We start from the raw sequence: 14510 nt of genomic DNA, 5'->3' as shown, positions 1-14510 counted from the left end.
GGGGGGGGGGGGGGGCAGACACTGTACTTGTACCGTCGGTAGTTTACCGGTACCATCGTGTTCATCAACAGCTGAATAAGAACGATTCGCCGGTGATCTTACCCTGGAGCGATAAGCCATTACATAAGAAGTCGAGGTGAACATAAAACCACCTCGTACTTAAAACTGAAAAGTAAGAAAATACTTCAACTTGCTACACTATTGATCACAAATATTTTTCCCTAGTCTCTGCAGCATGGAGTTGTTTACAAAGTCCTTGATGAAGATTGCATTTTTCTGTTTTCGTGAGTCTGAAGAGCTATTTACGTAAAAAAGGTTACTGCTGTTGTTGCAGGACCAAGAACAATAATATAGAATCTACAAGTACTTGTTATATCATGTAAAATACTTATCTGTTCGTGAAATTTGATTTTTTTTCAGAGAAACAAGACATTGTTTATTTATTATGATTCTAATTGTGAACTGCCAATGGAAGACCCCAGAAGCAACATGTACCAACTGATATAGCTGATATATGATTTGTTTCGTTGTTTATATTGTGCGATCTTTATTGTTTCCCTTAACAACAAAATGGCTGCCAGTTCGTAACTCAAATTAACATGTCATGTAAGAAATTTGTTTTGTACAAGATGTTTTATGAATAAGCAACCGGATTGATAAGTATATTTATAGGAAGCCAACAATTTTGAATATGTTTTTTATAAATGCCATATAAATCTAGTGTGCATTTAGATTTTATCTGATTTGCTATAGCAATTGTACGTTGGGAACAATTAAATACGCTCCCCATTTAATTCGTCGCCCCTCTCACAAAAGGGCGTATCGTCAAAATTACCGGTTTTTAGTTAACACCACCATGGTATGTCGGGTAGTGAGATCTACGTTCTCACTAAATGGCGTATCCATAGCTTTAAAAATGGCGGAGTTATAAGCAAAAAACATTTAGCCCTATCTATAGCTCTCGGGCAGGAAACTGCATCTCACATAGAGTTAGAGGCGTATGCCTTGTTACGCCCCTTTGTGAGAATATATACAGAGGCATAGGACCGCATAGCCATGGTATAAGATGTTTCCTTTTGTTTTCTTACTTGTAAATGAGGGGGATGTATCTCATTTCATGTTTATTAGTCTTACTGATTCTGTCTCGCTGCATCCATGAGGGACTTTTATACGCTTCCTTACCATTAGTTCAAGAAGACACGTGTTGTTTTGGTACCAGTGCTTTAAATTTGATCCTTGCTTTCAGCGTTTGATGTTCATGCACCCATAAAGTGAGAGTATCTTAGCTGATTTGTAAGCTTATAAACCTACACTTTAAAAAATATTTTCTACTAGTTAAAGTTTTAATTAGGTCCATATAAGTCCCCAAAGATGTGGTATTGCAGAACGGTCTGATTATATTGACGATTTAGATGGAGACCCGTCTTTCAAACCTGGTTTCTGTGTCATGCAAGAAGGACATATTTGCTGCTTGTGGAAGGTGTGTATTGCTCTTGTATTACACATACAGTCACTTTGTGGAAGAAACAGGCTCATGGTAGTCTTTAAAAAAAGCCACATATAGCATCATGAGTAGAAAACATATAAAGCTAGAAGAGAATAACTCTGTTGTCGTTGGATATTGTACTCAACCTGAAAATTTCATGGTAGAAGGTGCTGCCAAGGAAGTCACTGCTCAGAATTGAAAGGTCCACAGTCCAATCAAGTATAAAGAAGCTAACCACAAAGGACATTTTTGAGAGGAGTTCCTTAGCCCTATAACTGAAATACATGTTGGAGTGCACAGGATTTAAGACAAGTATGAATTTGAAAGATTATGGTCGAAGCTGTCACACTATTGCGAATGAAACATTCCCTCGAGGGAATGTTCCAGCAATAATACAGACTTGGAGACTATCACTTCCAATGTGAGTTCGTTGTTGGTCACATTGACTGCTCTGAATCTATGAAAGGGACGAGCTGTTCTCGCGGACAGAAGACCAATACATATTACTTGACTGTTGATGGAATACCGTCATCTATAAGACAACATCAGCTGGTGCTATTGAAGTAGAAAAAAGAGGATGATGATGCCCAGCAACTGTCAGAGAAATAGATGAAAAACTTTCCACCCTCATTAATGCTCAAATTGCGAGGTTCCCTGCTGTTGACTCACATCCCTACTGTAGGGTAGGTCATCATCATCATCAATGCCTTTCACCCCTGGCAGGGTATAGGCCACATACAAGCTCCTTCCATTTATCTCTGTCCTGAGCCATCCTTCCAAGCTCGTTCCAAGTGAGCTTCATTTCTCTCATGTCCCTTTCCACGCATCTCCTCCATGTTTCCCGTGGCCTACCTCTGCCTCGTGCTCCTTGTGGGTTCCACTGCAGTGACTGTACTGGTTCAAATGGGTCTCGCTGATTCCCAGTATGTGTAGTTGGTATCGCTGCATTTCTTGGAGAACTTGTGCAGTTTTTCCAGCCTCATAAAGGGTCTTAATGTTCCACGAGCCGATCCGAAGAGACTTGGACTTGGATGATGGTGGAGACTTCTGCCCAGCAGCTTCCTTTCGGCTTTCACCACTTTGCATCATAAACTCTCCATTTGGAGAAGATCCATGATCAGCCAAGCAGAGATAATGTTTTCTGCTTGTATGTGTTTCTGTAACAGGTTTTTTTTACGAGAGAGGTTGTTAGCCTCATGACTCAACCCCCGACCTGGAGGCAGGATGACTCTGTTTCAGGAGTCACTACCTGGTTCGCCATTTAGTCGCCTCGTACGACACGCTAGCACCACGTCAGTTCTATTCTTCTCAATGCCGAGACTGCACGGCTAAGAGTAGGTCAGTTTCCATGTAAATGGACTTGCTCTCAAACCTGAACTGAAGAGGAAACAAAACAAAGGCTGAACAATCACATCCACGGAAAAGCCAAAGTGAGAAAACTTAAAGAAGATACTTTCAGCTGCAATATAATCATAAACTGAAGTGATATTATGGAACAGACTCAACAGAGACTATTCAATAACTATTTATTTCCTACAAACACACAGTACCAAACAGTAACCTTTAAGCCCCATAAAAATCAAGTCAAAGATGTTCCATTGACTGGAGGAACACACAATGCTCTTTTAACTTTGCCACATGTAACTTATCACAGGCTGCCACGTGTACTGTGTTTTCGCATTGAAGTGCCTTTCCAGATCATTTTAATCTTTCTTTACAAACACTTGCACAATATTTCATTGATAAACAAAGTATTATGGGCTAAAACGTTTAAAAGGTATTACACAAATTCATTACACATGCTCAGAATTTATCTCTCTACTAATATTGTTGTTGTCTAAGGATGGTGCACAGTCCTGAATGAAATGATCTGTGCAGTACTAGTAATTTTATACTCATATACTCATTATATTGTGCAAATTCTGCATAATACCTTGAACACAAGTAAGAAAGCTTAACTCCTTAAGTTATTTACATTTCATATCGTGGAGACCCCAAACCTGTTTCATGTTCTTTTCCTTGTTGTTTTTCACTCCCGAAAGTAGATCAATTTGGCACATTGAGTTGATAAACATGTTCAATAATCAAGAAAACAATCCCTTTTCTCTTATATTCTATTACCAAACGATGTGGCGTATTGTCAATCTTGTGTCTTTACGGACATAATTATGTTCTCACAAACAGGCGTATCAGCTATTTTAGACCATTTCTTAAAAAACTAATGACGCAATATCTATAACCATTATAGGGAATGATAAATCGGTGGTTGTACTAATATCTTGCCAAAAATTTAAACAAAAAAGCAAACGGTTATGCCACAGCAAGAATTTAAAAAGTGTCCAAAACTTTGAAACACTCTCCTGAAAAATGCCAAAAATGCCCTCACGTCCTTTTGTGAGATGGATGACGAATGAAAAGTAAAACTAAATTATAAGGCTATAAATATATTATATAGATTATATATTTCATATGATCACAATAAATGGTTTACAGTAACTTGGTCCCCAAATCAAATTGCTCATTTCGACACAGCAACACCACCTTGCCACCACATTTTAGGACTTCCGTAACGAATGACCACCCCAACCTGTCATGTGTGTACATCAATAGCTTGGACTTAACTGACCAACTATGTTATAACGCCTCAAGGCCGTAATGTGACCTCCTTGGTAATAAAGGATAACTTCCGTTACTACTCATTCTCACTGAGGTCTTGTGTTTGTTTGTGAGCACGTTTTATAATTATTCGTCAAGCTATAAGCATAGCCAAGAACGTAACATGGTGTCAGAAGTGCAGAACTAACGTCTGTTTCCCCATTGTAACTGGCAGGTAGGCTTTATAACATTGCCTTTGCTGTAATCGCAATTTTCTTTGCTCACATTTCTATTTTGGGCAGCGCATCCGCCCAGGTACTGGTACCGTGAGCGCACCCACAACGTGTTTCGTTCAGACCACGTGGAGTTATCTGCAGGTGCAGACTGCAGGTAATTTCGGGAAGCGTACTGACCGCAGAGCGCGTACTCCCCAGATTTGCTTTGTCGACACGTACCAACGTTGGTCAGGTTCGTCGCCGGTGACCAGATTGGTGGTTGAGAAGGATAAAATAAAAAATGTCCAGACTAAAATCACCAGAGGAACTTAGTTTCTCAGACTCCCATAGCCTCGCAGAGAGATGGAGAATGTGGTCACAAGAAATGAGACTATATATTGATCTCACCATGGCAAAAGAAACCGAAAAAGACAAATGCTCAGCATTTTTATATATCATTGGCAGATCTGGAAGAGAAATCTACAATACTTGGACAATTCCTGAAGAAGAACAGAACAAACTTGAAGTCTTGTTCAGAAGATTTGACCAATATTGCAAACCAAAGCAAAACGTGACTCTAGAGAGATATAAGTTCAACAGTAGAGTACAGCAGCCAAATGAGTCTCTGGACGAGTTTGTTACAGACCTAAAGCGCTTATCAAAACTTTGCCAGTATGGAACTTTGGAGGAAGACATGATTAGAGACCGTATTGTCGTGGGAATAAAGAACATGGTAGTAAAAGAACGACTGCTCAGAGAGCCAGACCTCACCCTTGAGTCGGCAATGTCTATTTGCAGAGCGGATGAAGAATCCAGAAAAGGGCTCAACATAATGGCTGAGGAGGCAGAAGCAGTGAATGTGGTGAAGACTAAGAAGTTCGTCAAACCACCAGGAAAACAGAAGAATAAAGTCGAGACATCAACCTTCCACTGTAACAGATGCGGAAGCACTCATGGAAGTAGAGCATGTCCGGCGTTTGGAAAAACTTGCAACATATGCAAGAAACAGAATCACTTCGCCAAAGTGTGTAGAGCTAAAAAAGTTCAGCAAGTAGTGGAATCAAAAGAACAAAAGCGCCATGAGAGCCGAAGTGATGAAGAGTTTTTCATAGGTGCTGTAAATAACAATAAACAAGAGGAAGAAAACTGGTTTGTTCAACTCAACTGTAGAGGCCAGCAGATGAAAGTCAAGCTGGACACAGGAGCTCAGGTGAACATAATCTCAGAGCAACAGGCAAAACAAGTTAATGCTCTGATAGTCCCATCAAAAGTAAGACTGACGTCATACTCGGGGAACAAAATCCCAGTGAGTGGCCAAGTTCACCTCCCTTGTTTTCATAAAGGAAAGAAATATTACGTGGACTTCGTGGTGGCATCATCACCCGATGCTCAGTCAATTTTGGGATTGAAAACATGTTCTCAAATGAACCTCATCCAGAGGATACATGAACTGAAGTCACAGACAGGACATCAAAGACCTCCAGAACTGTCAAATATACTAGAGGAGTACAGCGACATTTTTGGAGAGATGGGCTGTATCAAGGATACACATCACATCAAGGTAGACCACAACGTCACACCTGTTGTTGCTGCGGCTAGACGAGTTCCCCTTGCGATGAAGCCAAAGTTGAAAGTTGAACTTGAAAGAATGCAGAGACTTGGAGTCATTGAAAAGGTAGAAGAACCAACAGACTGGGTGAACCCCATGATTATGGTACAGAAACCAAATTGAGACATCCGGGTCTGCATTGATCCCAAAAGGCTCAACGAGGCTATAAGAAGGGAAAACTACCAGTTACCTACACTAGAGGAAGTCACAATAGAGATGAAAGGTGCCAAGTACTTCACCAAGCTCGATGCCTCAAGTGGTTTCTGGCAAGTACCACTAGATCACAAAAGCTCGGAGCTCTGTACATTTGCTACACCATTTGGCAGATTCAAGTTTCTCAGGCTGCCATTCGGAATCAAGTCAGCTCCTGAAGTCTTCCAGAAAATAATACACAGATTTTTTGGAGATATTGAAGGTGTTGTGAGCTATGAAGATGACCTTTGCATATGGAGCCAATCAGTAGAAGAACATTGTAAACGATTGAGCCAAGTCTTGCAGAGAGCAAGAGAAAACGGACTGAAGTTCAACAAAACAAAATGCGAATTCTTCAAGACAGAATTGAAGTACCTTGGACATATACTCACGGAATCAGGAGTAAAAGCGGATCCATCAAAGGTGACAGCTATAAAAAACATGCCTGCACCAAAGAACAGACAAGATCTGATGAGATTTCTTGGCATGGTAACGTATCTGACAAAATACATTCCCAACATGTCAGAAAAAACTGCATCACTCCGTCAGCTGCTACAGAAGCCCAGTGCTGGCATTCTTTGACCCTAACAAGCCTGTGGTCGTGTCAGCAGACGCATGCAAAGATGGACTAGGAGCAGTTCTGCTCCAGGACAACAAGCCAATTGCCTTTGCATCCAGGAGTATGACCAGTGCAGAAGAAAATTATGCCATGATAGAGAAAGAGACACTGGCTATAGTGTTTGCCATGGAAAGGTTCCATCAGTATGTCTACGGAAGAAGAGTGACTGTGGAAACTGACCACAAACCTCTCGTTGCAATACAAAGTAAGGCGTACGACAAGTGCCCGGCTAGGATACAACGATTTATGCTCAGGCTCCAAGCATACGACGTTGATATACAATACAAAAAAGGAAAGGACCAGGTACTGTCAGACACTCTGTCTAGAGCTGTAGAGACAGAAGCGAAACCAGAAATTCTGGAAAAAGAAATGAATGCATTTGTTGACATGGTGATGCAACAAGCTGCAGTGTCACAAGAGAAGCTGGAAGAAATAAAACGCCTCCAGCTGGCAGATGAGAAGTGTCAGCTAATTGCAGACCTCATAAAGAAAGGTTGGCCCGAGAACATCTCAAAAGTGCCCTTAGCAGCAAAGCCATTTTGGACCTTCAGGGAAGAACTGGTAATTTACAAAAAGTTACTCCTCAAAGGACAACAAATTGTAATACCTGCGGCCTTGTAGAAAGAAATATGATCAAAAATTCACCAAGGACACATTGGTATAGAGATGTCCAAGCAAAGAGCACGCCAAAGCGTGTACTGGCCTGGAATGTCTAAAGACATTGAAAGAGTGGTTGGGACATGCCCAATATGTCTGAAATATAGAAAAACTCAACAAAGACAGCCACTGCAAAGTCACACCATTCCAGAAAGACCATTTGAAAAGGTAGGGGCAGATCTTTTCCACTTCGGAAGAAAAAACTACTTGCTTGTCGTGGATTACACAACAAAATTTTTTGAAGTCAGTCTCCTGAATGATACAACGAGTGGAACGGTCATACACCATATGAAGGCAATATTTGCAAGGCATGGCATACCGCTCCAGCTCGTGACTGACAATGGACCACAGTTCTCGTCCACTGACTTTAGAAAGTTCACAGAGTCATGGGAGATTGAACATAAGACATCCAGTCCACTGTATCCAAGGTCTAATGGACTTGCAGAGAGAACAGTGCAGACTGTGAAACAAATCCTCACGAAAGCAAAAGACAGTGGCGAGGATCCCTATCTAAGCATCCTCAACTTCCGAACGACAGACAAATCAGACCAAGCCTCACCAGCTGAAATGCTCATGGGAAGAAAGCTGAGGACACTTCTTCCGTCTCCAACAGAATCAAAAGGATCGTTAGCAGTTGAATGATCAAAGACAGGAAGGACAAACACGCAAAATACTACAACAGTCACACAAAAGACCTAGCGACTTTGAAACCCCAGGAGTTCATCAGGTACCGAGACAGTCGCAGCGGTACTTGGGAACCAGCTCAAGTAAAAGAGCAACTAGATAACAGGTCTTACATCATCCGTACAAAGAGAGGTTTGCTTCGCAGAAACCGACAGCACCTCTTGCAGTCAGGAGAGCCTCATCATGACCTCCAACCAGACCAGTGCGAGGGTGGTTCATACAGAAGCAATGTCCACAATAATGTCCCCGCACCCATCATACGTGGTCAAGCTGGACCTCAAGCATCCAGACCACTGGTCGAGTTCCCAAACTCACCACGAAATGATCAAGAAGTGTACGAACACACCCGTGATCGTGGAGGCAACCCGCCTTCACCGGAACACTCCGACACACACAACGTTCCACATTATATCACTAGAAGTGGTCGCACAGTGAGGAAACCAAACAAATATACGTTGTAGGCAAAGTCATTAAAAATGTTATTCACTGTTGACCACAACACTCATGCAAAATACACTATGCATATTTTACACTAAAGTAAAAGCTTAGAGCTGACCAGTCCAATGCTTGTGTTAAAACTAGCACACCACTGGATACATTTATGTGTGTGATCAAGTCATGATGTCATCAAGGACTATCGTTCTCAAGGTTGATGTTCAACATCCGTTACAAAAGGCAAATGTAACTTTTAAAAGAGGTGGGATGTCATGTGTGTACATCAATAGCTTGGACTTAACTGACCAACTATGTTATAACGCCTCAAGGTCGTAATGTGACCTCCTTGGTAATAAAGGATAACTTCCGTTACTACTCATTCTCACTGAGGTCTTGTGTTTGTTTGTGAGCACGTTTTATAATTATTCGTCAAGCTATATAAGCATAGCCAAGAACGTAACACAACCTACAGCCTACGCAGTAAAGAAGGGACTTTTGAGTGGTCTATGTAAAAGATAGGGTTTAGTATTTGGTTGGGGAATAAAGAAAGTAAAGAAAGTAAACTGGTTTTGTGTTACTTTGTGTTCTGTTGCTTTCTTTTGTCTCTTCTCCTGGAATGTGTATTATTAGTGACATGGTAACATCTGAAAGCATACTCTTTAATATGACATGATTAGAAAAATCAGTGACGTGACCGTGATTCGAACCTGTGAGTGAGAGAAGCTCCTTTGAACTGGGCGTAAAAATTCGCAAAATGCCATAATTTTGTCATGAACAGATGGTATAACAGTGGCTTAAATTTCAGTCTTCCATCATGTTTTGGGAAGCAATTGAGTATAATCTAGATTTAATAGTGGTCGCTCGTAACGGAAGTCCACCCTTTTAGTATGATCATGTAGTTATTATCCCCCGAAGACTGTCCAGGTGTCACTATTATTATACGAGAGTGTCTACGTATGCAAGTGCGTGCATCAACCCATTTTTTGCAATGCACACACAGTTATGCATCAATACATTTTTTGCTATAAATGCACGCAATTGCGTCCACCAGTACATTTTTTTTTCTTCGCTATATGTGCGCAATTATACTTTGCTATGCACGCAATTCCGTTCGGTAATGCCAAAGATTCTCTACCTCCATTAAGCTCTTTGGGCTTTTGTCCACGCAGTTGCGGACCCACTTTTGCCCCTTAGCGCGTGATGGGCTACGTCACTAGGGGATGCGAGGTTGGTTTCATCGTCGACTTTTTGAGGTGTGTGTGTGTTTGCGTTTGCTTGTGCGTGTGCATGTGTGTGTGTTTGTGTGTATGTGTGTGTGTTTGTGTGCACAACTTTGTTTGGGGAGGAAAAGAGGAGCTAGTGCAGAATAGTACTGGTACTGGCTAGATTTATGGAACAAGAATTGCTTAGATTGTTTAAAGATAACACAAATTAACACTTTCAAAAAAAAAAACGAAAGAGGTTGAGGGGGGGGGGGGTACCTTATTTTTATCAACCCACTGTCAAATTTACCTGCCTCAAGTGACCAGATGGGGTCTTACATTGTCCTATGCTTTGTCATAAATTTTGAATCGGCCCCTAACGCTGTGGGTCATAATTCATTCACCTGTCATTATTGTTAGTCCCTCCAGTGAATGTTTACCCAAATCAATTGATCAATGGGTAGGCCTAACGATACATTTTCAACAAATGATGAGGGAAGCGTGATCCATCATAACCTATAAGCCCCGCCCACAACTCGTGCACAAATCGTGTGCGAGGTGACTGGTCACTGTTTTGTGTACCTAATCTGTGACAAAGTAACAATGGATGGACGTTGACGTGAACTTGCAGCAGAAGCATCGCTCATTCTCGGAGTGGTGGCGACCCGTGTGTTTGTTTTACCATGGCTCTCAGTCTTCTTCGTCTAACATAATATTTCGTTTATTTTATCCTTGCACAAAATCAGCAACAAAAAGAAAGCTTACAACCCCCCCCCCTCCCCCTCAAAACAACACAAAAAACCCTTCTTACACCATCCATCCCCCTTTTTGAAAAGAAAAGAAAAACCCTTTGGCAGTCTTTCTTCTTCTTCTTCCTCGTTCTCGATGACAGCTGCTAGACAGTCAGTCCGATGTCACGCACAAACTGTGCAGTCCTCTTCAAATCTAAGAGACTGCCGTAGAGCTTTCTCTCAAGGGGAGTCTCATTCTACCACGTCTGTGTATGAAGGGTGGCGTAGCGCAGGCAATGCTGAAGGATATGGTTGGCATCCTCTTGGTCATTTCCACATTCACAGATCGCGGTCTCTCCCACTTTTTAATTTAGTCACATGTGTGCTGGCTGCCCATTTGACCCTGCCAACAATGCATGTGCTGGTATGAAAGAAGGCTGCTGGTTGGTCGCTTAAGATATTAACAATACGCCGCTAAGTGAATAATGGTTCACGATGCATGTGCCGTTGATGGTTTCCAGGAATAGGTAAGGTTCGTTGCGGGAGGAAAATGAACGAAGCCACGCCAAGGAGAACTGTTCACCCTGCAAGGGGCGTAGTTGAATCTGAGCTTGCTCATCTATGTGTTCATTGATTCAGAGTTATTTTTTATTGATTTTAAAGAAGAGAAAAAATGGGGAATCCACCTCCTTTCGTTGAATCCGAGTTTGTTGAATCCGAGTTCGACTGTAGTCAGATAGGGTGCAGTTCACATTATTCTGTAAAGTCCTACCCTCCGTCCCTATTTATACTATCTTATCACAACCACACACCATGCGTTGATCTGAAACATATTTGTTTGTGTAACAGTCTTCAGGTGAATGGGACATGAAAAAAGAGAGCCACAAGGGTGGATGGCATTTGTATGGTCAGTGGGGTGTGGGTCGTGGGGGGAAGGGGATGGATCAAGCAGTTGGTACTATTTCATGGTTGGCCAAACACATAACTGTGAATCAACACAGAAAATGACTGTTGGCATGGCGGCTTTTAACACTTATGGCTAATCATGGGCACAACACTCATCTGACGCGAGGGTAGGGACATAGGGGGTTAGATTGGAGTTGATGTGTTAAAATTTCTTATTGAATATATGCGTCACGACGCGGTGGAATCAGGTGCTCGTCAATTTTGAGACATATAGAGTTATTGGTACCATCTTAAAGCCTGCCCATTTGCCTTGCTTTTGATGTAAAAAAATATCCATATATCTAAGATATAAATCAAGATATTGGTGATTGAAGGAGGTGGGGGTCGTTTGGTTTCAGAGGTAAAATTAGCGTGAAAATGGTTGCCAAAGTTAAGTTATTTCCTCAGCTTGAGAGTCCGTGGAAACTGAAAATTTACATCTTTTATGCCTTTAATAGACGTTTTGCTGTAAAAATCAACACTGAAATGTGTTCTTTAATGTGTTGAGTGAAAAAAAAAAATTCAATTAAAATTTCCAAACGGGCGGAAAAATACCTGTTTTTCCAATTTCGTTATTTTGACGAGCGCCTGATTTCACCACGTCGTGATACATATTATTGCTTCCTTTCTTATTTTTTTGCAAACTCATGTACTTTCAAATACTGTTTTATGAATCTTGACCGACTTCTTCAAAGTTTTTTTTCTTCTGTTTTCATTTACATTTATAATAGAATAAATGCCGATTAAATTCATACTTTCATGTAGTGATGAATAGTGTGTTAACTTTTCATTTTCAGAAGTTTGAGACCTTGACTGCATATATTGAAGACTGTCAAGATGCCAATCACAAAGATTCCAGTTGTGCATAAATTTGGGATTATTTCAAGCAGCCAAAGACTTGAATTGCAAGAGAGGCTCTTGAAACAGACTTATCTGACAAGTTTAAAGAGCAAAAAGGCCACAGTAGCTCAGAGGTAATTTATGTTACATTTCTTGTTATTTTTCTTACCCACCTGTTTTTCTTGTGTAACTCCTTGCTTTTTCTTAAATCTAAATGACCATAATTTATTTTGTTAATATCTGCTTTCTTTACGGTCACCTGTTTTTTTTTCAGTTTGTCTTTGTCTTTTACTTTCCTCCTTTGATTTCATTTGCTTAAACCACGAAACTGAATAGATTCTATTTTTGGTTAGTTGAAATTTGTGTCTACATAAATAACAAAATAGATCTTGTGTTGTTTTAGAATGTCAAATAATCAGTGCAGGTCTTGTACTTCAAACTTCATTAGAATAAAACATACATTTTTAGGAATCCTGTTGAAGTCACTGAGGACTTTGTGCAACTTTTCAACTCTGCTCAAGATTTTGAGGAGAAAGAACAGTACGAAGAGAGGGCAAGGAAACTTCTGGAAAGAGCTAAGGTAATTTTCTGCAAAGATATTCCTGTGATGCAAATACATTTTCAAAGCTATTTTTTTCATTTTGTGTCTTGGGTTTTTTAAATGCATTAAAAACAATTTTTTTTAGGTTTTAGTCTTTAACTCTTTCCGGATTTTTTTTTGGGTCTAGACGTAATTAACTTGTGGGTTGATTTGGCTACTCAGGTAATATACAAAATAACTTTGTATAAACATAATAACCATCTGTCAAAACGTAAAGTATGATGTATCAAATTGAAGGAAACTGAATGAGGAATACGTTCCAATATGAAACAAGGATTAATTTTGAACATAAGTATGCATTTCAAGGGTTAGAAGTAGCGATGGTGATGAGAAAAATAAATTTTGACGGAACAAATTACATTCACCAAAAGAGTGAAAGCAAATCAGTGTAGCTATCTTATCCTATTCAGGCCGAGAGCATAATCCATAGATTTCTGAATGCGCAGCTTTTTATTTGAAAGCGATATTCCAATTTTTGTTTGAGTTTTGATATTTATACTGAGTACGGTTACATCATTTTGTTGATGCAAGACCACAAGAACTAATTCACTCGTTTTTCCCCAAACCCACGCTTTGACAAAGTGAAACTAGATGTTTTCGTATTCTCTAAATCCTTTCCAAGTTTTCAATAACAATAAAAAGTAATTATAAATGACGGATCATGTTAAAATGAAACAATACTGAGGCACCCTATCACAGCCGATATGTCGCCGATACGTCCGCAAGGAGTTAAGGTGCCTATTTTTTTCTTTTTTCTTTACTGCATTTGCTCACTTCAACCTCCATTATAAGTGTTAAATGCTTAACCCTCCCCCATTAAGTTTTCAAAATCTTTCATTGACAATATCATTTTGATTGGGTAGTGTAAAGGTAATTAGAATTTTTCATGACTTATCTACATAATACGAATATGTGTGCTGACTTGATCAGTACAAAGTATATTTGTGACGAGAGTTTGTAGAAATAAAGTTTGTTCAACTATTGCCTTGTTCCACCAAAATGTCTTCTGTGTCTGGTTGTGTATAATTTTGTTTTTATTTTTCATGTCAGAGGAGGTCGGGAGTTATATCATGTGGTCATGGTGCTCATGTGAATTTGCCTCTGGCTTGGACTGAGATGGCTCAACTTGCTCAGTGTAAGGGCAGGATACAGGAAGGTAAGTATTTGTTTTATTCTTTAAACATTATTAAAGATAAAGTATGAATAGATTAAATAAAATATGATGAATTGTTGTTCATATTACCTAGAAAGGAAACTTGTCATAGCTTTACAAAATTTCACTATAAAATTGAATAATTTTATTCCTTGATCCATCTTCTTTTACTCATCAAAATCTGCAAGTTCACAAATGGCTACTTTCTTTCAATACTTTAGTTAAAATGTGCTGGAAGACAAAAATAAAGCAAAGAATCTTACAATGTAATGTATGTTGTTTGTGGTGGTGGAGCGGTTTGTGCGCTTGTCTCCGAAGCAGAAAGTCAAGGTTCGAGCCTCGGTTCGGACACAGATTTCTTTTGCCCTCTCCTGCCCACCCAGCAGTAATTGGTTCCTGACTTTTAAGTTGGGAAAGTAAAGGTGGTGTGGAAAGGAACTGGCCACCTTACCACTATATGCCGAAGGCCCAGAAAGTTGTCTCACTAACAAGGCAATCTCCAATGTGTGTGTGTGTGTGTGTGTGTGTGTGTGTGTGTGTGTGTGT

General features: G+C 40.2%; 2 protein-coding genes across 2 annotated transcripts in view; one reads left to right on the top strand and one right to left on the bottom strand.

Annotated features, from left to right (window-relative positions):
* Positions 1–71, bottom strand: part of LOC101850503 (complex III assembly factor LYRM7) — a 10892-nt gene extending 10821 nt beyond the window's left edge. Inside the window, exon 1 of the mRNA XM_013086466.2 lies at positions 48–71. Coding sequence (XP_012941920.1) covers positions 48–65 — 18 coding nt within the window. The 5' untranslated portion in view covers positions 66–71. The remainder of the gene's footprint in view (positions 1–47) is intronic.
* A 492-nt stretch (positions 72–563) lies between these two features.
* LOC101850104 (transmembrane protein 232) overlaps positions 564–14510 on the top strand; it is a 32353-nt gene continuing 18406 nt past the window's right edge. The window contains exons 1-4 of the mRNA XM_005105413.3: positions 564–606; positions 12168–12344; positions 12679–12790; positions 13862–13967. Of these exons, the coding sequence (XP_005105470.1) occupies positions 12208–12344; positions 12679–12790; positions 13862–13967 (355 nt within the window). The 5' untranslated portion in view covers positions 564–606; positions 12168–12207. The remainder of the gene's footprint in view (positions 607–12167; positions 12345–12678; positions 12791–13861; positions 13968–14510) is intronic.

The sequence above is a fragment of the Aplysia californica genome, unplaced genomic scaffold, assembly GCF_000002075.1.
Source record: "Aplysia californica isolate F4 #8 unplaced genomic scaffold, AplCal3.0 scaffold00470, whole genome shotgun sequence".
In the NCBI taxonomy this organism is placed as follows: domain Eukaryota; kingdom Metazoa; phylum Mollusca; class Gastropoda; order Aplysiida; family Aplysiidae; genus Aplysia; species Aplysia californica.
This window is presented reverse-complemented; position numbering and strand designations above follow the sequence as displayed.